Consider the following 27,551-nt stretch of genomic DNA (forward strand, 5'->3'; position numbering starts at 1 on the left):
GTGCTGGTGCTGCAATTAAACAAACCCATGTTTGTTTGTCTAAAAATCCTGGGCTCTTTCCACTATGTATTTTTCCATATTATTTTTTATTGAGGTATAATTTACATACAGTAAAATTTATCCTTTATCCTATACAGGTCTATAAATTATGACAAAGGTACACAGATGTATAACTACCACCACAATTAAAATATAGAACAGTCCTATTACTCCCAAATATTCTCTCTTTTGGCCTTTTAGTAGTCAACTCTCCCCCCACCCAAAGTCACCGGCAAACACTGGTCTGATTTCTCTCTCTCTCCAGCTTTGCCTTTTCTGTAGTGACATATGAGTGGAATTAGACAGTAGGTATTCTTTGAGTCTGGCTTTTTTCACTGATGCATTTGAGATTCATCCATATCATTGAGTATTAATAAATATTCCTTTTTATTGCCAAATAGTATTCTATTGTTTGGATATATCAGTTTATTTATTCATTCACCAGTTTGAGGGCATTTAAGTTGTTGCCTTTTGTGTGTGATTATGAATAAAACTTTTATAAATAATCACGTGAACATAAGTTTTTATTTCTCACGTGTCAATACCTAGGAGTAAGATTACCATGGCTGGCATAGCTCAGTGGATTGAGTGTGGGCTGTGAACCAAAGCATTGCAGGTTCGATTCCCAGTCAGGGTACATGCCTGGGTTGCAGGCCATGACCCCCAGCAATCGCACATTGATGTTTCTCTTTCTCCCTCCCTTCCCTCTCTAAAAATAAATGAATAAAATCCTAAAAAAATACCTAGGAGTAAGATCGACAGGTTGAATATGAGTATATGTTTATAAAAAGCCACCAAGCAGTTTCTAAAGTGGTGGGACCATTTTGCATTGCTGGCAGAGATGTACAAGAATTCCAACTGCTTCACATCTTCACCAACACTCGGTATTATCTGTTGTGCATGCATGTGTGCGTGCAAGCAAGTGTGTGTGTGATTGTGTATGTATTTAGCCATCCTGAAAGAAGCATAGTGCTACCTCATTGTGGGTTTAATTTGAAATTTCTTATGACTAATTTTGTTAGATGGATAGAATGCAACTCTCTGAGGTATCCCCAGAGTTCTGGTCTCTTTGACCATCTTATTGATGCTTCCTTGTGGTCCTTGTCCGTAATGGATGCATTCCACCCTCTGTTTTATCATGATCTTAGATGACCCTTTTTTGGCCAGATGGACAATTGCTTATAGCCTCCAGAGGGACATATTTTCCAAACTGACCTTCATTGGATTCTCACCACAGGTTTGACTCTGGGGACAGCCCTCAACAGACTGCGGTAATTGCTTTTCTCAGCAGAGCCCTGGTTTTTCTGTCCCGAGGGCCCAGGGAGGTGAGTGACAGATGACCATGCCAGCTGGAGTCAGTGCTCTGCCAAGGGGTCACTGTCAGTTTCCCTTTGTAGTTCAAATTGACTCCCTGAAAGTGGGCCATGTGATCCTGACACCTTGTACTGCCCTCTTCCATGGGGCCACCACCAACTGGTGCTTTTCTTCCTGAACTGCTGGGACCCACAGCAGCAGCCAGGCCTCTGACTTTCAACAACAGCGGAAGGAAGCACATTTAAGGCAGATGCCAGCTACCCCCTTCGGTGGAGAAGGATTCAAATGTGTGTCTCATTATCTAATTCCTTTACATTGACTATGATGAGAGTAAGTTGTGTTTCTTGATATATATGAACCTACATATGCCCACATATACCTGCATATAGGGGTATGAGTCTATTAGGCTGCATCCTAAATATATTTCATTCTTGGGTTGCATTCAAAAAGTTTGAATGCTGTTAGCCTAAGGTATACAAAAGCAAAATGACTTCTAAATGTATAGTCCATTTATTTAAGATATGGAGTCAAGGAGCAATTCAGTAATAATGTAAGGGCTTTGACCAATCCAAATGCAAAAGGGAAGCACACTGGTTCGCTCAAACAAGAGGGAGATTGCTGTGGCGTTAGGTGCAGCTGCAGGAGAAAGGCCTGCAGGGCTACAGGCGGGTTTCCTGGGCTCCAAAGGCCTCCTTCCTATGCTTTTGCAGTCTCCACTCTCCTGATTTTGCTCTCAGGATATGTGGGACACACAGGAGATGTCCATCTGAGTGGGAAAGCTCTTAGTGGGAAGTGATGGTTGTGACCGTTCCATTTGCCAAACATGCTCACCCAGAAGAACACAAAAGGCAGTGGCATGGCTAGTAACTGTGCTGTGGTGCGCCTCACTGGAGGCAGGGGAGAGGGTGACAGGACCCCCACAGGAGCAGACTCAGGAGTCGGAGTCTGAGTCTATCTTTTCTTCCAGGAAGTGGACAGCCGGGCCCTGGGTACGTGTTGGAGGTGGGCCATCTGGCTAGGCAGGGAGAGTTCTTGGAATCAATATCTGGTGGTCCTAAGAAAATACCAAAAGGTGAAAGGTATTAAAGAAACATGGACTGCGTTCTCTGTGAGGAATAACTGGCAATTAGGTTTAAGAAAAACACCTTTGCAGTTGGTTTTAAAGACCCACGTGATCTGAGGGCCTCATGGCTCTTTGAGGAGCATATAAGGTGACAGTCTTCCTGAAATGACACTGGCTTTAAGCAGCTAGGGCGGCAAGGGTACCTCTGGGGAAGGGCATAAGGTCTTCAGCAGTTCCCCCCACCCGCCTCCCCCCACAGCTTGGCCTCTTCCCTCACCCGCCCTCTGTTCAAGTTGGGAACCTAATCAATTCCATTCTTGGCCACTTATCAAATTCCCCTGGTGGTGTCCTTCCCAGATAATTCTGTTTTCTTTCTGATATTCTTTGTCCATTTTTTTCTTTGTTTGTTTTTATTTGGGTTGACATTCTCTTTCAAGGCCAGTCAGGTTACTAAAATATTAAAACACAAATAGAAAAAAGAGACTTCTTATTTCATCAACTAAATTATGCCAGTACAAAAAAATAAAAGAGCTCACTTCTGTGGAATTCTTTCCCGCTGGTGTTCTCTCTGAGCTGCAATAAATCTCAGTTAACCATGATCCTTAGAGAATGGGGGATAAATGTAATTAAAATTTTGAGATATCTATTACCCAGAAAACCTGCCATTAAACCTTCTGTTTATATATACTTGAACTGTTTGAGTTATCTTTTAGCTTTGAAATATACTGGAACTGTATGGGAAGTTGAGAATGTTTTAATTTTTTTTGACATAGGATATTGTCAATATAAATAGCTGTTCTTATTGCCCAGAACATAGACACAATAGGAATAAAAGTTTGAGTGAATTTGTACTTATTCCAGAACCTTCTAGATCATAAATGTCCTTTAATCCTCTAGCTTCTTGTTTTGTGGTGACGCTTTTCCTCCTTCAAATTATTATGGGTATGCCAATCCCAGGAATCTGGAACTCTGGCAAGAGTGCCTGTGTTATTTTATTGTATCCATTGTCAGCCAACCGAGGGAAAATAGCAAGAGCAGGCCTGATTCTGCCTGTTTCAGAGTGACTGCTGGCTGAGAACCAAAGACGATACAGCAGTTCTCCGTAGTCATACAATGAACTAGTGACACAGCCAGAGACAGATTCCAGGTCACCAACTGGGTCATCTACCCAAAGTATGTTTATCTCACTACCAATTGGGACACCTTAACTTCCGTCATTAAGGAGTATACCTTCATGCCTCAACAACCTGTTTACAAGCCCCTCCTGAGCAGGAGAGGGTAACACCTACAGTTGTTATTGATCATGCCTACCTCAGAGGGAATGCTAATAGCTAGGGATAGGGTCCTGGGAACAAAGTGCAGAGGCATGCAAGATGGGACAAGGCAGGTGGGTAAGAGGGGAATAGGACATGTAAGTTGGGGGTGCAGAAATGAACTTAAAATTTTTGCGGAGACCATGTAGCATGTGGTATGTCTCACCATGTTCCTTCTCTTCCTTTTTGTACCCCTAACATCCTATGGAAAATGCTGGGACTTCTCTCAGGGCTCCTCTAAGACTGTAGGCATTTTGGCCCAATGTGGTTCTCCATCTCTCGCCCTTTTTCCTAGGTAGCAGGTATCAAAGGGATATTCCTGGCAAACAAGAAGGTGGATGACCAGGTGAAGACTTACATCACTTACAACAAGGGCAGGGATTGGCGCCTACTGCAAGCTCCAGATGTGGACCTGCGAGGAAGCCCAGTGCACTGCCTGCTGGTCAGTCACCCAGTCTCATGGGAAGTCCACAGGGAAGGCTGGCTACCCGAGGATGCTGCCTCAGGGGCTTTCTCCCATCAGCGGGTCTTAGGAGCTTGGCTGGCGCTGGGCAGGCTTTTCCCACAGCTCCGAGGGTGTGGATCTGTGGGCTCAGACTGTCATAGCACTTGGGTGGAAAGTTCAGCTGAATATCAGAGGCTTTTACGGAGAAAACAGTAGGTGATTTAACTTAGTAAGACAGAGACACAGACAAGAGAAAGTACCTGTGTTCCAGGGTCCCGGACAGCTCAGTAGTAGCAACACACCTCTTAACTGATGCGGATATGATACAGTTTGATAAGTGTTTGATGGATGTCAAGGTGAGCAAAAGTTGCCTTGGAAGCTCAGGAAAGGTCAGGCTGGTATGTACACATGGAGTAGTCGACCTATCAGCATCCCCAGGGTTACAGCTGCATGGAATGTTGGGGTAGGAGCAACGGAGGACAAGATGTATAAGATGCTATATCTGCACCCAGGTGCTCCAACTCTAGGTGGGGACAGAAGACAGATAATTAACAGTGACATTCACAACCCTCAGTGCCATCTGAAAGAGGACCTATGTGATAGCAGTCTGGTGGTTGCCAGAGGGAAGGGGGAGGGAGAAGCTGGGAGTGGAGGGAAACTTAATTTTGACCTTAGGTAGTAAGCACGTAGTAGAATATACAGATCATGTATGATAGAAATGTATGCTTGAAACCTATATGATCCTATCAACCAATGTCACCCCAATAAATTTAATAAAAATAAAGAAAAACATCTAAAAAAATTCTTCCAAGGTTCCAGAAATGGTTATGTTTCTGCTTAGCAAAAAAACTCGCCTGTTGCCACTTATTTCAAAGGTTTATTAACCACTGAATCATATTGTTGACAATATTTTAAAAACTGGAGCTATAGTGGAAAATAGGCAAACATGGCCTTTCCCCTTTTGTAGCACAGGTCCAGCTCCATGGTTTTTGCTTGGGGGTACTAAGAAGGTCAAAGACAAATGCCTACCTATTTATAACAACTGGTCACAACATAATTTTTCCTTCGGACCTTACCCGTGGCTTCATCTTATTTCTTTGACTTAATTTTCTACTTACCCAATTTCATCATTCTGATATTTATTTATTATATAATAACTATATTATACATTCCTATAAATTATTTTAAAGAACGCACAGATAGGGATAAATAAGTAAATATTGGACACAGACTTGCATGAGTTTTAGGTTACGGTTTCCAATATTTTAAGTAAAATTCAAGTGAAATTATAAATAGGAACCAAATACATAAAACAGAAACAGAAATAATCTGGTTGAAAAGAGGGTAGAGGGCCTGGCAATCAGCTTCCCCTCATCACCCCTCCCAGCGGGGACCCTCAGGGCTCTAAGAAGCAGAGTGTGGTGGTCAGGATCAGCTGTAGGGGAAGGTCAGTGCCATCTGGTGGTAAGGAACAGTCAGGGAGGTGTCACAAAGCCAGCCACGACCTAGATCTCGATGGACGGGATGGGGCTGAGGAAGCGAAGGGAGAGCAGACAGTGTGGTGGGAACAGGGCCAGGTGCCCGGGGCAGCTCCTGATGTGAATGTATCGGCCATCTCAGGTGGAGGTGACTCCTGTCCAAACCTGAGTGTGTGGCTCACATCCAGTCCTCACTGTTTCTGGAAGCGTAACATCTGGTGAGGGAGGGCCGTCTGTCAGGGGTTTCCTGGAGTAAAGCCATTTCCTCCTTCTCCCTTGTAGCCCTTCTGCTCCTTACACCTGCACTTGCAGACCTCTGAGAATCCCTATTCCTCGGGAAGAATCTCGAGTAAGGCTACAGCCCCAGGACTTGTGGTGGCAACAGGTAAGGAAGATGTTCCCTAGGCTTCTTCCTCACTGAGAGCTGCAGGATGGTGTTTGTGAGTTCTTTGGATTCGTTTGCGCATCAGGTGAAAGCTATGGGCACTCCTGCCAGGACATAGGCAGGGTACCTGGATCCCCAAGGCCATTCTAATAACCCAGGAAAAGAGCTCCAGTCGCTTGTGACTTCTAGGTGAGTGTGCCATCCCTCAGTCACAGAGCAGTCCTCTCAAAGTGAGCTGACTGCTCAGAAAGATGATTTGTAATAGGGAATTCTCATTTGAAGAAAATGTGACCTACGAACTTCCTAGCTCACCAAATACAAGTTGGGGTAGTGCTCTCTTTACACAGAGGATTCTTCACAAAGGGTTTCCTCCCCGAGCTCTTTTTCATTATGAGGTCTCCTGTGCATGGAAAGGCTTGTTTGCACATGATTAACACTTGGCTGAGAACCTGGGGAAAAGGACCAAAAACTTAAGGTTGCATTGTTGAAACCACTGTCCACTAAACATCAATCAGAGATGAAGATAAAGCCACTCGGAAATGAAAAGGAGAGTCTCTGGGGGAAGGTGCTCTGATTAGCATGCGTTTGATTTACATACGCCTTCTCAGGAATACATTGCTGGCATAAAGCGAGGCAGGCTTCTTGTCTTACGTTGGAGCTCCGGTGTCAGGCAGCTTTTCACTAATGAAAGCAGATACATTCACAGAGCCTTTCTGAGGGGCACTTTCTGTTCTTTCTCATCCACCTGAAGCTCTGCCCCTGCATTGACTGCTCTCTGCTAGACGTGGCTTCAATGCCCAAGCCTCCAGCTGGGCGCACTTTAAATACCACCAGCACCCAAACCACTCTAATCAGAGGGGCAACTAGGGTAGTCTTCTGGCATTTCTGTCAACCTCTCTCAGCTCCATCGGGTTGGGCTCACCGTGTTTAACAGCACTGGCTTCAGAGAGCTCGGGGCAGTGAGAGGTGAGAGCAGGCAGTCTCTGTAGCCATTCTCCCAGCTTAGGGAGTGATGTCTGCACTCTGTAACGGCCAACACATGTGTGGGTACACCTCCCAACCGCAGGCTGCTGTACTCTCCGCCTCTCTCGAGGTCTACAGGACGCCCTGGACTGGAGTAGGAGTGACACTGAAAAACCGTAATCCATAATAAAAGTTCATGTTATTTAAGTGCGTGTGTACTATGTAGCCAGGCTTTGTTCTATGTAGCTCCGCTGCACTGAACCTCAGCGTTTTCATTGGCAAAGTGGGGATAATAGTTGAGACAGAATTGGAGGAGTAAATGAAGCAATGGATGTAAAGTGCTCAGAACAGTGCCTAGGATATACTGAGTCCTCAATGCGTGTTACCTATTGTCATTAACATCACAGAAGTTAAAACCACTGTTTTTGCGACAGAAGAAAGTGATTTTCTCCTCTCCTTCAGCAGAGTCCATAAATCATATGTGTACACTTCGCGTACACTGAATGAATGAATACACTCGTTAACCCTGCCGTCCTGCTTCACAGGCTGAGCTCTGACACTTACTAGCTTCATGAATTTGGCTTCATTCTTCAACCACTGAGCTTTGTTTTCCTCATCTGTAAAACAGGGGTGTTTTCTGCTTTCTGAGGGTGATTAAGAATTAGAGATGAAAGAGTGTGTCTACATAACCCAGCAAAGGGCTAAGAGCGTAGGGAGTGGAATTACTGGTGGTGGTTATTACCTGTGACCAGCACATGCCTCTGAATTAGCCCAATGCTGAGGCTTTATAAATTAACAACATGCAGACATTAAAGATTTGGTTTTTATTTTTTTATCTGAATATATCAGAATTAACTAATTTACTTTTCTTTCCCCTTTGTAACTCTTATAACTTTGTATGGCTTTTTGCTGCACCCTGGGACATTGGAGGGACATAACATAGCTGCCCAGCTCCTGATGAAAAGGCGGAGCTAGATCCCCGGCACACGACTCCTCCTGCCCCTGTTTCTCCTTACCCTGTGTGCCAACTCTCCCTGCGAGATTATTTGCTATCAAATAATTACAAAGTTAGCCAAGGGTCTCTTCAATGGCCTGCATAGAGCCTGTCTCTCCAGGGCCCTTTTGTACATCCATACATTTCTCCTGCCCTTGGGTGTCAGTCACCTGGGCTCTCTCCCCTCCACTCCTGTTATTGCCTATTCCCATCACTCCCTGAGCTATGATCTCAGGGAAGCTGTGTGGATGAAAGTGTACCCCTGGATTCATCTCTAATTCCCATTGAGACTGTCTTAGAAGGCGGATGGAATTCCATTCTGGAGAGTTTGACAATTGCTTTAAGCAAGCAGACTCACTAGGGTTCTTCATATTCTTACCACTGTGGTTTCAAGCTAGTACTCAAGACCTCACATCCTCACAGTGCAAAACACTTTCCCTGTCTTGGTTACACAAGGACTCTATCGTGTAGAAAAGACTATCACTCTTCTCCTCAGTTAAAATGAAGAGATGGAGGACAAGGGGGAAGAAGAGGTGCTACACCCATGTCCACATTCTCTCTGGCTCCAAGACTAGTCTGTGCAGTAACCATGAGCTCCTTCATGTGCCAGCTCCACAGTGACCTGGGCTCCCTGCCATGCTTCCTACAGACTTTGAATGTTCAAACCCCAGTGTTGTCCCTCCACGGAGGCACTGTCCCTCCCTGCCCCTCCTCCTCTGAGCCCTTGATTGCCCAGTATAGGCAATGGTGAGAGAAGCATCTCTAACTCCAGAGGACTCCAGAAATTTCTCCTCCCTCTATCTCTCTCTTTCTCCCGCTCCCTCATCTCTCTCCCTCTTTCCACGTTTTTCCCCTACAAGTTTTTAAAGAGCACAAAAAGGTAGCCCTGGAGGAATTGGAGCATGGTGGTAAAAGCACGTTGTTTAGAGGTGCCAACAAGCACAGTAGCAAACTTCCGTGATTTCCCAGTTATGCTACTGGCGAGAAACACTCCCCATTCTCCATCTCACACCTTCTTCCTCCCCCTTGTCGCACCACTTCAGTGGGAAACAGCCGCACCTTCCACAAGGCTTTGGGAAGCCTTTTCAGTTCCACTGCAGCCAGTGAGGCGCATTGTTCAAATCATCCTTCTCTGACACTGTAACTTTGTCAGAGATTTCCCACTGGGCCATTTAGAGACTGAACATGTTCACAGATCAAATCATCCTGGATACATTCTTTGTGACTCTTCATCTGGGAATCGACTTTTTGGTGTCTGTGATCAGCAGCATTTCTTTCAGGGCTCCTTCCAATTGACAGGAGATATTTCCAAAAACAGACTTCATTGTTCACCTTGGATTCTTACCACCATGAAGCCTCCACAATCAATCTAGTCCAGCTTTGAAAGAGAGGCTGAGGATGTTGGCAGAACCAGTTGTTAAAGAGGGTAAAAGGTGATGGCGCAGATCCTAGGAACCCATGATGGGGATGCCAGACTCAAGGCCTAGGCTCTCTCTTTCCCTCCCCTCTTCCCGCTCTCCCCCACCCACACGTGGTAGACATCACTAATTGATCACCATACTCTATTCTGTTGAAATCAATTACGGCCTCAGAATCCTTATTAGTACTATGTCCCAGGCAACCCTCAGCCGACAACTTGAGTTGATATTTTCTGCCCCATCCTTCTTATCTTTATCTGTACCTTCTAAAACCTGTACCTGGAGCATGGAATTCCTGGTTCCAGATAGACAGCCCCAGTGCTGCCTGCCATGCCTCTCCCCACTTCACTTGTACCTACTCTCTGAGTCCTGAGCCTCAGGGTTATTTTTGGAAGCCTGAGTGTCAAAACAAATAGGTTAGCTGTGTGCTCCTGATGCTGATGGGGGCTTGACAAGCTGTAGCCTGGCTTTAATTTCTCATTTTGAAACATTAAATGTCAGGAGATCAATTAACATTTTCATTATTGCATTTTTATTGTGTTCTTATTTAGGCTACAGATGTGTGGGAGCCAGCATTCCTTCCTGCTTCCTCCCCGCCCTTCCTGCTGTTTTTAAAATAAAAATAAATGCCAGTCAAAATGATATATTCCTACATGTTTAGGATACCTTCCTGATTCTCAATGCCTCCCCAAATGCACATCAACATCGGAACATGATTCAGTCATTTGTCTACTCATGTATTCATTCCACAGCTAATTATTGAGCAACTAACTACTACATTTGGGACACCGTTCTGAACTCTAAGGGAGGTGGGGTATTCACTGGGGACACTTGGGCAATACAGATAAACTAGAAAATCTCAACCACTTTCTTTTACAATAAATATAACCCCAAGGTAATAAAGTGCAAGAGTAAGAAAAAGGAGGGGAGAAAGAAAAAGACTGAGCAGTAGGAGTGGTCAGGCTAGGCATAAACGAGGTGACTTCTTTATCTGCCGTGCTTGATGGCGTGGTCTGCTAAGGCTTATTCTGGGCACTCCACAATTTAGATCACATAGTTTATACTATTGGGTCACTCAACTGCCTGTCACTCAAAGAGACATTTTGACAAGTTAGAGTTGGAAACAGCCATGGCCAGGTAGCTCAGTTTGTTGGAGCATCGTCCTGATGCATCAGGGTTGTGGGTGTGATTCCTGTTCAGGGCACATATAAGAGTCAACCGATGGACGTGTGAATGAGTGGAACAGCAAGTCGTTGTATCTCTCTTTCTGTCTACTCCTCCCTGCCATACACAACCCTTCCTCCTTCTCTCTAGAATCGATAAATAAAGGGTTTTTTTAAAGTTGTGTGGGACACACACAAGGACACACACACAAGTTTTCCTTAGGCTACAATACATGTAAGGAGAAAGGTGTTCCTAGGCCCAGCTTCTCCATGTATGTCAACTCTTCCACTCTTGGCCACCTTCAGGGAACACCTGTCAAGGTCAATTTTTACGAGATGACTGGTATGTAGAAGGAATACTTCAAGAGATCCAAACTAATCAATATTCAGTCTTTGAGTTTTACCATTTAAAGATTCATTTTTATCATATTATTTAATTTTTTTCTCATATTGGGTTTATCTTCTTGCTGGGTTTTTGATATGACACAAAGAAAGAAACTGGACAAATCAACTCTAAACATCATTTGGGAAACCTTTATTCACTGTCTCCCTCTCCGCTAACCCCAAGAACCTATAATCTATAATCTGCCTGCTAATTTCAAATACTCTGCTTATGTTTCAGGCAACATTGGCCCGGAGCTCTCATATACTGATATCAGTGTGTTCATCTCTTCCGATGGGGGCAACACATGGAGACAGGTAACTGGGAGATTCAGAGACAAGAGAGAGGGATTTAGGGCAAGTTCTTATAATATCTCACCTTCCTATAGATTCTCAGGCACATTGTAACTTTGTGGTTGCAAAGAAGTGGAAGCAGCTATTCAATTGGGTCAGTTGGGTTGCCAGATTAGATGACCCATGGGGTCAAATGAAAATACCACTGGGCAGGAAATAGGAGGAACTGGAATTTCTCCAGTTACTTTATTCTGTTATTCAGCAATACATACAGAACAGTCACTGGATGCGGAGTACTATGCTGGTTGCTAGGGATACAACTGATAAAATGGTTTCTATCATTCATGTGCCATGGGATCTTTGCAAGCAGGTCTCTTAATCTCTCTGGATCTGTTTCTTTATCTACAAGATGAAGGGGGTAGAATACTAAACCAGCAAAATGGTAGAACCCTGTGATTAAATATTGTGTAGGTCTCACCATAAGTAAGTATGAAACAGCTGCATAGATACATGACTATATGAACACATAATTCAGTTTTGCAAACATTTGGAACAGTGCTGTCCAATAAAACTTTCAGCAGTGATGAAAATGTTCTGTATCTGTTCTGTCCCTGTGGTTACTGAGCACTTCAAATGTGACTAGTGTGATGGAGGAACTGAATTTTAAATTGTATTTGTTTTAATCAATCTAAATTTCAATAGTCTCATGTGACTACTCTGTTGGACAACACAGATTTATACAATGCCAACTAGGTATGAAGTGCAGAGCTAAGGAGGCAGTTGAGAACTCCAGATTTCTTTCCTGAAGGAGATCAAAATTAAGTAGTGGAAATAGGCTCATAAATAACTGGAGCTTAGGGTGATTTTATTATTTTAGCAGCATTATTAGCATGTAGAGGAAAGAAAGGAGTTGTTCTACTTGGGAAAACTGGGAAAGACTTCACAAGAAGAGCTGACATTTTGCTAAGTTTTAAAGGTAAGAAGTTTTCTGGGGAAGAAACAGGAATAACATCTTGATGATGAAGGTGAAGTCACCATCCGAAATCTAGTTGGATAAGGTTGTCATCACTGTCATCAACATCATCCTTACCACCCCCATTACCACTGCTGTCACCACTACCACTATCAAAAAAATTTACTTACTAGACACAACCCAGTACTTCAAGGCATACAACAAGAAATATGTTCAGGTTCCTACTCATGAGGCCATAATCAGTTGGATGAGGAACAGACACAAAAATGAAAAAATAACTTCAAAATATAAGATAATCATTAAAAGGGCCCAATGAGGATAGAAGCTGGAATGCAAACTCTTCTGGTATAGAAACTCCAAATAGACAAGCCATTGTCCCTCCAACTCAAGGAACAGCTCGCCCTATCAGATGGAGACTGCAACATTTTGTCCTTGCACTGTGACTACTTTGTTTTTTTTTCCTCTTCTCAAAGAGCTAAGGGTTCCAGTTTCCACTCCAGTGCTGGACAGGGCAAGAGATGGTAGTGGCCAGAATGATAGTATTGAGAGTAGAGCGTCAGCATAAGAACTTCTCTCTCCTCTCCAATGCCAAGAACCTCCATGATGTGGCTCATCACAGAGCCCACCTATAGATCTGGAGAGAACGTGCTAGCATTACAGGTTCAGAGCCTTTGTTTATATCTAAAATACAAACAAATCCCCCTTTAGTCCTTTGTGCATTAACACTCATCATTAGTATGGACATTCTTCTTTCATTTAAAGTCAAATATGGGAAAGAAAATGAACCAAAGCCTGGCCTGAGAATCTACTTGCTTGCTTTCTGTAGTGTTTCTGAGGCATGTGTGAAAAAGGCCCCATTCCTCCTACTATTACCTCCCTTTCAAACTTGCCCATTTTTTCTTACACCTTCTGGTACTTCTCACTTAACCCACCATCCTAACCTCTCCATCCAGGCTGCAAGAAGCACCATGAATGCTAGAAAGCTAGAGGGGTTCTAATTCCACTTTTCTCTAGAATATTTAAAATAGGGGATTGGGTCTCTGCTGGTGAAATGTTTCTTTCCTATTTCATGTTGGAGATTTGAAAGTCATATGTACTAGAAACATTGCTATATGTGGGATTAGGTTAGAAGTTCTTTTAGTTAAGAGCCTTGCATTGTAGTAGATGCTTAGTAAATGCCTATGTTGATTGGATGGATGGATCACTGAATGAGTGAGTGGATGGATAAATAGTTGATAGGCAGGTGGATAAATCAAAGAATGAATTACTTTGGGACCCTGGGAGAACTATGTTTCAGTGACTAGTTAGTATAAAGATCCCTGAGCACCAAACTTAGGTCTTCATTCATCTTGCAGGCAAACCTTGAAAGTGGTGGCTAAGACTAAGAACTCACTTATCATGTATACCATTAATTTCTAAAGGAAAGTCTTTTATCTTCCTAGATAATTATAAACAGAACTATAAGGCCCAGACCATGTGTAAATTAGCTAGCATCTGAACAGTTGAGGAAGAAGAGAGAGCTGAGTAGTAATCTACTAAAATAAAGATGGGGAGGCTTTTTTAGTCATATTTTCTGTTTGATTATCCAGTTGAGCACACATCTTGTTGCCTCCCCTTCTTGCAGCACACTGGTTCACAGTGCTAGTGGGCAGAGCCATGGAAAAGCCACGTCCTTAGCCTAGGGAGACTTACTTGTTCTCTGCAAGCCCATTTCCTGATCTATTAAAGCAGGAGATAGTATTTGTCAAATTGCCTGATAGGGATATTGGAAGAAGGAACAATTTATATAAAAGACTTTGTAAACTGGGAAGCACTATGAAAATGTAAGGTGTTGCTATAATTGTTGTTGTCGTTATTCTAGATCTTTGATGAAGAGTACAACGTCTGGTTCCTAGACTGGGGTGGCGCCCTGGTGGCCATGAAGCACACACCTCTGCCAGTCAGGCATTTATGGTAAGGACAGCTCCCTGCTCTATCAAAGAGCAACTTTATGGAAAGAGTTGGGGCATGTTATTCTGAATGGTTTTGTGTCCATTTATCTACTTCCTCATCCATTTATTCACACCCATCCATCCACTCAATGTACATTGCATCATTTAACTCTTAGGTAGTAGTAGTAGGCCAGGTAATTTAGGTGGGGAGAAATGATGTATACAAGGGGATGGTAGGAATGGTGTTCAGATAAGGCAAAAAAGATTAAGAATGATCTCTGAGTTCAAATGGATAAGGTTAAGAATTGAAAATACGGGAGATGCAAATTGCTTCAAGAAGAAGGTCAGTGCATGAACTAAGTTCAGACCAAGATGATTTGACTTTGAGATGTCTATAAATATTCAAGTAGAGGTGATCATTAGTTGTCAGACACATTCATCTGAAAATCAGGAGAGAGGTCTGGGCTGACACTCTGGATTGAGATTTGTTTAGTTGTTAGGTGGTAGTTAGAGCCACGGCTGTGGGCTCAGTGGCTCAGGAGGGTGGGAATAACAAGGAGCAGCCAGGACCTCCTAAGAAACACTGGTGAACACTAACATGCAGAGCAGAAGAAGAAATTGTGGAACAGATTAAGGAGTTGCCAAAAAAAAAAAAAGCCCAGGAGAAATATTTTCATGCATGCCAAAAGAAGAGGCAATCAATAGTACCAATTCTATAATCAGATAAGTTAGTTATATAGTGAAAAACAATCTAGGACTAATCAATATGTCATTGATGATCCTTGTCAGAGTAAATTCAAAAGAGAGGTGGGCTTAAAAGGTAGATTGCAACAGATTTACAAATGGATGAATGAATGAATGAATGAATGGATGAATGAATCAAGGAATAATAAGCAATGGGGTGACAGAGAGAGACTGTAGATAACTCTTCTTAAGAAAGTGGATAAGTAGATTATGGAATAAAGTTAAATATAAATATATACATATTTAATATACATATATATTGACACTCCAGTGAGGACAAATAGCTGAAGATATATTATTAAGGTGATGATTTTAATGATGATGATGATGTTGCTGTTGTTTGTTTTTGTTTGGGGACAGGGTTGGATAAGTCTCATGTAGGTTGATATCCTGAAGGAAAGGAATCTCAGGTTCAGCTAAGTGAATATTTGAGAGTGAAGATTTGGTGGGAGAGAGTATGCTCCCCAGAGTACAAGAGGGGTTGGATTGTCCATGGTCTAGAAAGTGGACTCTGGCTTAAATACCAGGCCCCTGATTTGTGGAGTAAGAGTTTTCAGAGACTTTTACTGGGAAGCATCAGATCATAATCAGGAAAAGGCATAAGATCCCCATCTCTCAGTCTGGCTATTTATTAAGTTAAACCAAATGAAATTGGCATTTTTGTAAGTCACAAATGGTGAAATATCATCAGTTCCTTAGAGTTCAACCTAGCATAAAGTAAAATGGTAACACCTACTACTATATCTTCTTAGAGATAGATTGAGAGAATAAATTTTAAATATATACATGAGCCATTTATAAGAAAAGTGCTCTACCAACTTAAGGATGAGCTTGTAAAAGTTCCCAGTGTAATTGTTTATCAACCTTTTACTACTGAGCATATACTTTTTGGTTAGCATCAGAGGAATGGAATTAGGTGCTATTAATGGTAGTCAGCATTTACTGAGGGATTGATTATTACATTCCCAATACTGTTCTAAAGCTTTAGATGAATTATCTTCCAGGAACAACCCTATGTATGTGAGAACCCTTTTTATCACATATTTATAGTGCCATTGCAATGCAGGCATACTAAATACTTTGCTCAAGGCTACACAGTTAGTACAAGGCAGCACCAAGTTGAGTCTCTGTAATGGATGCTCTTCTGTTTTAATGACTAATCTCTCAGATACTTTAATGAGTACACAGAGGCTCACCACATGGCCCTTCCTTCTGAGAGATCATAGTCAAGGAGTTTAGGTAGTCCACATATTACTTCCAAAAGGAGCACTTGTCTGGGAATTGAGGGAAATCATCTAAGTTGGGAAATTATTTAATATTCTCTCAGGGATATGTAAGTAGGATCAAATCATGCCTTTCAAAGTCATCAATACTAAGTTTGAGTTCTCTTGTGTTCTGTGATGTTATCTTTTCTGCTGAGGAAAAAATAAAATAAAGCTCAGTAAAAATAAATGGCATCCCCATTGAATTACCTCTGATAATAATAATGGTAATGATACCTTCCCTTTGTTCACCTACTCCAGTTACATAGTACTGAAAATAATTTTTCAAGCTCAGTTTTTGAGATAGTGTTTTCTCCACATAAAGGATATTGATACTACCATTTGTCATAAATGCTACACATTTCCCTGAACTTGGATATCACTCACGATTTCTGCTTACTTATCTCTGAATGCCTTTCTAAAATCACGTTTCCAGTGGTTAAATGCCAGCTTTGGAGTGTGTTAGAAAACAAGCACAAATAACTCATTCAGGAATTCTGCTTTGAACTTTGGTTTCAAAGGCTGAGTGAATGTTTTGTAAGGGCTTGACCATATCATTGTCATCAATGTTTCCTTAAGAAATTCTTGACTGATTTTGTCTCTTGCTTATGAATTGCAAGCTTGTGAAACTCAAACATTTGTTTCTTTATTACCCGTAGTTTCTAGTTAAGTCATAACCTTCAAGATAAACACACAGCTCATTTTAAGTGGAAGAAAGTTTAAGTAATCACTTCATTGTGACTTTCTATTATATGTCTCTGACATTATTTTGTATACAGATGTATATGCATTTGCATAGGAAAATGACACCAGCCTACTCACTCTCACAGAAGAGTACTGTGGCTCTCCAGGTTAAGTAATAGGTACATTACCTTTCGGACAAAATAGTAGTCATCATTGAAAACTGGGGGAAACTTTAGTGAGGCTAACAAGGCATGCTGTTTTCTGAAAATTGAAATGATAGGGAGCTAGCTATGCATGAAGACAAAAAAAAAGCATACAAATTAACTCATCTATTTGTGACCACTCACATTTGGATACATAGAGATTAGCACATAAGTGTTATTTCAGTTTAGCCTTCCAGAGAGTATGTCCTTTGTACCTTAGAAGCATTAGAGGGAAGGGAACAATGGAGCCCTACGAATTAGTGTTTTAATGGAAACTTAGGCAGGTAGACTGGGATCCTACCATGTGCTTAGCTCTAACAAGCGGTCAGTGTCTCCTTTCAATGGAATGTTCTGGGAAACAAAGCAAAACATCAACTGGTCTTTTTTGTTCAGCAAAACATTCCCACAAAAACAATAGTTCTGATGAATATATATCTCTGAGAAGTGAAAGGCATGTGCTATTCTGAAGACCTTCCAGGTGGCTAAAATGCTACCACCTCATGCTTTGTGATAAAATAGAACAGCACAATTCACCGAAGGGAAAAACACTGATTCTCAATGACCACTGTAACTCTGTTGCTGTGTTAGAGACTTCTGGGGAGGGCTCTGGATGTTCCTGGAAGGTTCTGTTTCATTTTAGTTGATCTTATTTGAGTATTGTAAAGTTATAGATTCATGCAGCAAGAAGAGGGTCTTAGAAGATACCTCTGTGATACCTAAGAAGGTCACTCTACTTTATCAGAATACCGCAGTGCTGACCCACTGGCAAATACCCAAGACAGAGAGCCCCCATCTCATACAATGCCTGTAGCTTGTTTGAAAGATTGTTTTTGTGTTGAGCAATAATGAGCCTACTTGCAATTTTTGTCCATCAGCTCCTGTTCTGCTGGACAGACTTATGCAGAATGTTTGCTCTAGAATTGCATGTAATTTTTATAGTTTTGGAAAGGACCACAGTTGGAAAGGACCTCAAGATATTTCTTTGTCTAGACTTTATAATTCTGGAAAATGAACAGATATGCAACTCAAGACATATTCTGTGCATTTTTCATTTATTCCTCACATATTGTTTGAGCATGTACTATTTATACAGCACTAGTATCGGGGCTGGGATATACCAATGAACAAAAGAAATACTGTGAGCTTATATTCTTATATACAGATACATGACTCTGCTCTTTAGAAGAATGATAAGAATGGGAATATTGACTCCCTTATTCTAGCTGTATTTTATCTGATATTTTCATGCATTTAACTATATTTTCTCAGAGTGTATTCAAAGACATTGCCCCTTTTCAGTAGTCAATAAATATGGCTGTCCTTGTTTGCTTGTTTAACTATTTGAAAGCTTTCTCACTAAAAAATAGTATAAGGCAATAATATTTAATTTAGTTCTATTATTCTCTTTCCTGAGCTGTCTACAATTTATATAACCTGTTTCTAGAACAACCTTTTTTTTTTAACCTTTAGTCACACTGATTGCCAGTTTTCTACAATGATCAAAACTAAACATAGTATTTACAATCTGGTAGTTGGATAATTTCTTTTATTACACATGTTACCTATGTGTGAATACATGTTAGACTCAATGGCTTGATTGCCTCTCATAATAGCGACATTACTTGGAAATGTCTACCTGGAACCTGTCTATGACCTTGTTTTTTGTTTTTTTTTTTTCCTTTTGCTTGAGCTTGTTATTAGTTACTATTTTCCTTTTTCCAAATGTGGGCCTTTTTAAAAAATTAGGTATTATGCCTGAATTTGATTTTACCTTATAAGCGACTTCTAAAGCTACATTCCTAGCTTTGGTCGCTCCCCAGAAATCCAGATCCACCCACCCAAATGTCTCCTGGACAGTTACAATATGGAAGTCCAAAAAGCATCTAAACCTTGATGTAGACTAAACAGAAGCAAATAAACAAACTTTGATTCTGCTTTTCTTTCCATGTCCCTATTTTAGTTACTTACCTCCCCAAATCTGTGTTGTCCATGATTTCTTTGTTTTGCTCAAGCAATCTGTACACCAGACCCTGTTTACTTCACCTCTAACAATATCCTAAGTCTTTCCACATCTTTTTATCTCCTCTGTTATAACTTTTGTTCAAACTTCTTCTCTTACTTGGTCTCTGACAATTCCCAAACCTCCCCCCAATTCATCTTCTTACATCCACTTTGGGCCCTGACAATCCACTCACCAAAGAAATAAGAGTTATATTCTAAATCTTAAATCAAATCATATCTTTCCCATTTCAATGGGAAAAAAGTCCTTTCTAGTCTGGCCCAGCCCTTTTCTTTCTTTCTTTCTTGTTTTTGGACTGCATTTCCTTCTGCTAATTTCCTTCCCCACTAATCTATAACCACTGAACATTTTTCTGCTCTTCCCATGCAGCAACTTCATTTCACATTCGATCTTCCTTCTGGAGTGGCTCTCATCTTGATCTTTGCACAGCTAGTTCCTTATTATTCAGATTTTAGTTTAAATGTCACCTCCTCAGAGAAGACTTTCTTAAATTTCTGATACAAAATATGTGTTCACTCTCCATCACATCACTCTATTTTAATTGCCTTCATGACACTTTTTTCCTACCTCATGTGTTTGTATCCATTCATCTGCTGACTGTCTGTCTCCTCAAACTAGAATGTACGTTCTGCTGAGGCTAGGGCCAGCCCTTTCTTGTTCGCTGCTACATCCCTGGAACAGAGGGCGGTGCCAGAGCTGCCTCAGAGTAGGCATCAATAAATGTTTGATAAATTAATCTTATTTTACTTGGATTTTGCAGTCCTGTCTTGCCACTATTTGGAGGCCAGTTATAGCTTTACATCTGTCTCCCTGAGTATTGGCAATCCTACCAATTTCAATTTCACCCAGGGACCTAATAAGAAATTCCTAATTCCTTTGTCTTGGCCATTAATGAGCTATTGAACTGAGGAGGAGAAGGGGGATCTCCTGGGGACACCATTCAATGCAGTTGATTCAGAACATTTAAAAACTTCTAGTCATCGAAAAGAATCACTTTCACTCATGTCAAGTCACCCAGACCCACATTTGTGACACGCACGAGATAAAATGTTTTAAATGTATCTCTTGGAGTTTCTTTAGCAGATGTTTCTGTTGTGTATTTTTTAAAAATAATTAGTTGTGCATTAGGAATTACTGGTCTCAGAAGACCCGTGAGTGGCAGCATCCCGTATTTCCAGTGGTGCACTGACCTTAATGGGGGGGTCGCAGGATTCATTCCTCACTCTGGCTCTGGAGACCTGCCCCTTTGCTGGTGCTTGTCTTATATCACCTTTGCACTTTGATTATTGTATATGCTAGCTTTCCCACCTGGATTTTGGCATTTCTCATTTTGCCTGCTCATCCCAGCCTTCCCTCTAACCCATACTTCTGCTCCTTCCATATGAATTCAGTTTATTCAGCTGGGCTTTTATCTTCCACCATTCCTCTATTCATCTCTGGCTTAGATCCTCTTTGGAGCTTCCATTTTTTAGCTAGAAGGCTGTGATGGCCCCTCTGCGTCTACTATGGTAATTTATCTTCATGTATAATGTAAAGATAACTATTCTCTGTCCTAGTTTTTTTATCCTCACCTGAAGATATTTTTTTCATTGCTTTTTTCTTTTTTGAGAGAGAGAGAGAGAGGAAAGGGGGCGTGGAGAGAGGGAGAGACATCAGTGTGAAAGAGAAACACTGATTGGTTGCCTTCTTGTATGGTTCCAGACCAGGGATTGAACCCCAAACTGGGTATGTGCCGTGACTGAGAATCAAACCTGTGACCTTTCAGTCTATGGGACAGCACTCCAACCAACTGACCCACACTGGCCAGGGCTGTCCTTCTATTAATGTTACTGTAATGAGGGCTCTTCCTTCCCTGGGATGCTGGTGACACTAACAACAATTTGTTCTGCTAGTGTTAATTCATCAGTAAGGAAAGTCTGAGAATGAGACAAGGACAGAGGTCTTCAACTCACTTTGGCTTTTTTTCTCTCAAGACAATAATCAATTTATTCAAAGTCACCAAAACAGACAAATAAGAAATTAGACAAATGTATATATATTTTTTTAACTTCCTGGACTTACCACACAGCATTAACTAGTTAGTGGCCCTGGAACACCCTGAAACAGCTAAGATTATTTTAGGAACCAAGATGGTACACGGCAAAAAAAAGTCAAGTCCATTCTGAATCATGCCTTTGTTTTCACTTTTGCAATGAGAACCTCATTTCCAAGAAAAGCAGCTTAGATCTGCCCAACTTTCTCTGAGTCAGCTTAGATGACTATTTTAGCTTTTAGACTATTTTAAAAAAACCAAAATTACCAAGTTCTTAAAAGTCATGACAGTATTGTTGACTACCATCATCATGCTTTATATTAGGTGTTCAGCACTTGTTCCTCGTGTATAACTGAAACCGTGTACCCTTTCACCAAAGTCTCCTTTCTCTCTTCTTCCTCCCCACACTCCCCTGAAGTCAGCTCGACTGTGGTGACTTTTCCACAGCATATCAAAATGTCAACTTAAATACTTTAACTGTAAATGATTTTATATGTTAAAGATATCTCAATACTTTTTTTTTAAGGTCAAAACATACACTCTTAATTTAGGAGCCCACAGAACTTTTATGAGCAACTATGTCCTTTTTTGTCTGGATATAGACCTAGGAACACCATAAATACAAAGATTGTCTGAGAAATTAATTGTTCTCGTGGTAAAGAGATTGACTTTCTAATTCTTTTTAATCAGTATATTGGGGAAGAGGGGATAAAACAGTGAGAAAAAGAAAGAGACAGAGACTGAGGGAGTCAAAGAAGTAAATCAATGGAGGACAGACTGAGTTGGGTGACTACAAGGGGGAAGAGACTCCCGCATCCAGTTCATAGATAGAAGTATAAATCATGCTTGAAAAAAATGCTTGGGTGGGTTAGAAGAAGACTCATAATCATTCCTTATTTGTTTTATTCATTTACTCATTTAACATTTATATAGTACCCTGTGCCAATTTTTCCTGCTAAGTACTAGGCATGGACAAATGAATGCTATGGTCTTTAATCCCAAAGAGTTCACAGTTCATTGGGAAAGTCAGACATATTTTTGATAATATATATGCAGTATCAGGAAAGCAGCATTCTAACATAGATATGTAGGTGGTGTTAAGGGGTCATTCAGTGAACATGACATACACGGCACCCCTGCACTCCCAAGATTATAATGTTAAATTGAGGGATTCAAGATAAGTTAAAAAAACCATTGCTCAGCACTCTGATAGAAGAAGGTTTGGGGTTTTTTTTGTAGGAAATAGAGTTTCTACAAATGAACTCAGAGCATCCTGTGTTATGGAGTCAGGGAAGAATTAAAAACTAACCTTGGCCAGGAAGAATCTCTGAGAATGAAGCAAATAAAGCTGCCTTGTGGAAGTGGTATTGGGAAAAACTTTCCAGAGGAGATGGTCTTTGGGCTGTGTCCCTGGTTAAATCCAGGGTAGGCAAGGCCTTGACACTGCCAGGAGAGGGAAGGAAGCAAGCACTCAGAATCATTCGAGTCCTTAGCTGCATTGCTTAAAACATTTCTGAAGGTGTTATCCACAAAGGGCCAGACCTTCCTCTTACCATTGGATGAAAGATGGCATAGTGCTGCCCAGAACATCCCCCACACTCAATATTCATCCCTAAAAGCCTCTGAAAGTGGCATTGGGGAGGGAAAATGATCCTAACATCCATTCTGAGCTAGTAGGAAGTTGTTTTTTTAAAGGTATGATCTAGAGACACACACCTCCCCTCCCATACGGTACACTCGGCACTACTCAATTTATCTGTGTCAAAAACTCCAAGGACTGAATTGATTGTGCAGTGTATTGAACCTCCGGTCCCATTCTGAGTACTTGAAACGTGACACTCCATCCACTAAGCCCTGCTGCTTGGGTTGTTTTTTCAGTTCTAGTATGCTGAAGTATTTCTGCAGCCCTCGTGGTGTTTCTGCCTGGGTTAGGAAATGCAGCTTTCATCAAACCTCATAATAATATGGGGTGTTATAATAAGATGTTGATGCTCATAATAATAAGATGTTGATGACTAATGCCCATTGATAATCCAAACTGCCAGAGAGCAGGACAAAGAGGAGAATTTTATAACCTGGAAAATGGTGGCAGAAGAGTGTGGTTTTATTTTCAGCTGCCTCTTTCATGTCCTTGTTTCTAACGCAGGGTGAGTTTCAACGAGGGCCACTCCTGGGACAAGTACGCTTTCACTTCGGTCCCTCTCTTTGTCGACGGGGCCCTGGTGGAGGCTGGTGTGGAGAACCAGATCATGACGTGAGTACTTCTTTGGCTTTGGTCGAAGGGAGCCCAGAGGCCTGGGGTCTCCTTTCACCCACTGAGGCAGTTTTTCTCCCAGGGAGCCTCACACTAAAGCATTGCAGTCTCTGGGCCAGTGTTTCCTCATCTGGAGAATGGAAGTATTTGTGTCTGTGCCAGTGATTCCGCAGACTACTTACCACAGTAGAGAAGCCAGGCTACTCGTTAAAATGTTAAGATTTCTAATGGAATTTAAACTAGTTTTGTAACAAATTTCCATTCATTTAAAAGCCCAAGCAGACAGAAAGCTTACGTCTTTACATATATTTCACGCTTTCTGAAACATTCCATAAGAGACCAGGGACAGGGATGGAAGAAGCAAAACAGCCAACATATTGACAACAAGGAATATTTTTTAAAGATTTTATATATTTATTTTTAGAGAGAGGAGAAGGGAGGAAGAAAGAGAGGAAGAGAAACATCAGTGTGTGGTTGCCTTCTTGTGTACCCCTACTGGGGACCTGGCCTGCAACCCAAGCATGTTCCCTGACTGGGAATCAAACTGGCCACCCTTTGGTTCACAGACCAAAACCCAATCCACTGAGCCACACCAGCCAGGGACAACAGGGAATATTTTAAGAGAAACTCCTACAGTGTATCACACTCACACATTCACACTCATGCACTCACACTTACAGTTCTTGTTTCACTTTAGACTAATTTGCTGTGAAAGTTCTTCTACACTCCTTTACAATGTAAGTAGATGATGAGACATAGATCGTAAAGCTGTAAAAAGCCATGCATTACTTTCTGAGTATTTGATACTTTCCGAATATTTGAATATTCTAAAAGTGTATCAAATTTGAACCCCTAAAGTCGATCACCTCTGTGTGTTTGTGTGTACGTGTGTATGTCGGGGTTATGGGAGGATAGTTATGGTGATCTTTCACCAGCCTGTACCACCCCACTTCCCCAACTCCTATAATAGCAAGCAGGCTCTATTATTAGCCTGTCAAATCACTTTATTAAGAGTTAACACTATTGTATGCAACTTGATCTGTACAAATCATAAACAGTATTTGAGATACATCATTAATACTTAGAGTTTAAAGCTTCATCATTTGATGGATACACGACAATATGTAGCATGAGTTTTGTATGTTTACAAGGAGTAGCATTTTTCCTAAAATAGAAATGATTCAGTAAATATACAGATATATATGTATAGTGACTATATATGCAAGTGTGTATATGCATACACACAATACATATCATTATATTGCATATACATAATATGTGTAGTTATATAGTATACATTGATTACAATATATAATAGTATATATAATAATATAATATATATGCACACACATACATGCATACTTCTACACAGAGATGATGGAGATAAGAGAGGAATCTCTAGGATCTAGGGTCCTGGAAAGACCTTTGTAAAGTTATACCATAAAAAAAATATGGTGCTACCTAGTATATGCCAGATACTCTTCTAGATGAACAAATAAGACAGAAACCACTGTCCTTTTGGAGTTTGCATGTTTGTACATTAAATAAATGTAATATAAAGATGGCATGTTACCCAGAATACTCAGCCGAGAGATTTAAAGTTGTACTTAGAAATTCCAGGAAGTGAATGGAATACTAGAAATACTACCATCTCTTTCCAGGAGAATCTCTGACCGTGAGCTGATGCTTCCAAATTATCTCCCATCCTTCACTTAATCACTAGATATAAAAGATAACCTTCATCTTTTCTAGAACTTCCTCTGATGTGAACATCAAAGAGTTTAACTATTGAGTTATAAATTCCGCAAGGCAAGGTACACACATTCAAGAAGGTTGTTCAGTCTGCTTCAATTTATCAAGGCAGGTGTGGCTGCTCAGTGCTTTCAAATCAGTCATGTCCTAGCATCCTGGGCAGTGAAGATATACATACATGGTCCTCAAGTCAGGCCTGCCTTCTTTCTGGTCCTCCTTTTATTCTGGTTTCTCCTCATCTCATAATGTGACTTCTCCTGCATTCTCTTCTATGAAAAACCTATTTGAACTCATTGCCTGCTTCTCTTGGGCATCTCTTTGAACCGTATTACATGTACTCTAATTTCCACATGACCTGGAATTCCCTAGCAAATTTAAGGCTGCAGTTTAAATTCTGTGTTCGTCTGGTGACTAATGTTAATAATTTTTTTCTCACCTTCTGATGGAGTTTAGGTGGTCACATGGATGTGGGGGAAATTGACCTCAGGTCAAACCACTTACTGAAAAGACTAGATAGCACTCCCACTCCCCTTTCCTCCCACTAAGTCTCCTCAAGAGTGTGGCAGGTTTCTGCTTCCACCTTACCTTGCTTGTCATGATACCTTAAATGGTAGGAAGCACAAAAGGAGCAAGAATAGTTAGTGCATAATATTCTTATATGAGTTTTGGGACAGAGAAGTATGTCCTTTTACAAAATTAAGATGGGTTTGGAAGCAGTCCAAATACCCAAGTATTTAATTTTTATCAAATTCAAAATTTCTCTGTTTTTAACTTTTTATTAAATATAAACTTTCTCTAGTACGAAAATGATACAAGTTTTTCCAGGGCTCTTCAGACCACCAGAGAATGAGCTGTTAAAGAATTGCCGAGAGACAATTTCTGTTTCTGTCTAAGATTTAAAAAGGAATTTAAAACCAAGTGGCCCACTAGGTAGAGCTGACCAGTGCTTTCCCTCATGGAATGACAATGGCAAGAATTATAGCTGGAGCTCAAGAGACTTTTATGTATTTCTTGGGTTCTCTGATTCTTCCTGATTTATTATTGGAAGACCATATGTTTCTAGGAATTTATCCACTTCGTCCAGGTTGCCCAGTTTGTTGGCATATAATTGTTCATAATATTTTCTTACAATCCTTTGTATTTCTTTGGTGTCAGTTGTTATTTTTTCTCTTTCATTTCTGATTTTATTTATTTGGGTCTTTTCTCTTTTTTTCTTGATGAGTCTGGTTAAAGGTTTGTCAATCTTATCTTTTCGAAGAGCTAGCTCTTGGATTCATTGATTTTTGTATTTTTTTTTAGACTTCATTTCATTTATTTCTGCTCTGATCTTTGTTATTTCCTTACTTCTACTCACTTTGGGCTTTGTTCATTGTTGTTTTTCAAGTTCCTTTAAGTGTGAAGTTAAATTATTTATTTGAGCTTTTTCTTGTTTTTTGAGATAGGCCTGTATGCTCTGACTGTTGCTCTTAGGACTTCTTTCCCTGTGTCCCACAGATTTTGGATTGTTGTGTCTTCATTTTCATTTTTTTCAAGGTATATTTTTATTTCTTCCTTGATCTTGTTGTTGACCCATTCATTGTTTAATAACATGTTATTTAGCTTCCATATCTTTGCATGTTTTTCAGTGTTCTTGTGACTGACTTCTAGTTTCATGACATTATGGTCAGAGAAGATGCTTGATATGATTTCAATCTTCTTAAACTTATTGAGACTTGTTTTGTGTCCTTACATGTGGTCTATCCTAGAAAATACCCCATGTGCACTTGAAAAGCATACATATTCTGCTGCTTTGGGATGAAATGCTCTGAAGATGTTGATTGAATTCATTTGATCTAGTGTGTTGTTTAAGGCTGCTGTCTCCTTGTTGATTTCCTGTTTGGTAGATCCACTGAAGCCAATGGGGTGTTAAAAATCCTCAACTATGACTATTTCTGTCAATCTCTCCCTTTATGTTCATGAAGATTTGCTTTATGTATTTAGGTGCTCTTATATTGGGTATATAAATGCTTACTAGGGTTATATCCTCTTGTTGGATTGTTCCCTTTATCATTATGTAGTGTCCTTCTTTGACTCTTACTATAGCCTTGGTTTAAAAGTCTGTTTTATCAGATATAAGTACTGCTACCCCAGCTTTTATTTTTTTCTGTTTGCATGAAATATCTTTTTTCAACCCTTTACTTTTTTTATTGTTGTTCAATTACACTTGTCCCCAGTTTTCCCCCATTACTCTCCCCTGCCCTACCCACCCCCACCTCCCACATTCAATCCTCCCTCCACATTGTCATTGTCCATGGGTCCTTCATACATGTTCCTTGACTAGACTCTTCCCCTTCTTTCCCTCATTATCCCTCTACCCCTCCCCTCTGGTCACTGTTAGTTTGTTCTTTATTTCCATGCCTCTGGTTCTATTTTGCTTGCTTGTTTGTTTTGTTGACTACGTTCCACT

General features: G+C 40.8%; 1 protein-coding gene across 1 annotated transcript in view; it reads left to right on the forward strand.

Moving 5' to 3' along the window:
* Positions 1-27,551, forward strand: part of SORCS3 (sortilin related VPS10 domain containing receptor 3) — a 558,638-nt gene that overhangs the window by 458,571 nt on the left and 72,516 nt on the right. The window contains exons 10-14 of the mRNA XM_045854121.1: positions 4,025-4,171; positions 5,935-6,037; positions 11,198-11,274; positions 14,085-14,176; positions 23,246-23,353. Of these exons, the coding sequence (XP_045710077.1) occupies positions 4,025-4,171; positions 5,935-6,037; positions 11,198-11,274; positions 14,085-14,176; positions 23,246-23,353 (527 nt within the window). The remainder of the gene's footprint in view (positions 1-4,024; positions 4,172-5,934; positions 6,038-11,197; positions 11,275-14,084; positions 14,177-23,245; positions 23,354-27,551) is intronic.

Source organism: Phyllostomus hastatus, unplaced genomic scaffold (genome assembly GCF_019186645.2).
Source record: "Phyllostomus hastatus isolate PE091 unplaced genomic scaffold, TTU_PhHast_1.1 phas_scaffold_1066, whole genome shotgun sequence".
NCBI lineage: Eukaryota > Metazoa > Chordata > Mammalia > Chiroptera > Phyllostomidae > Phyllostomus > Phyllostomus hastatus.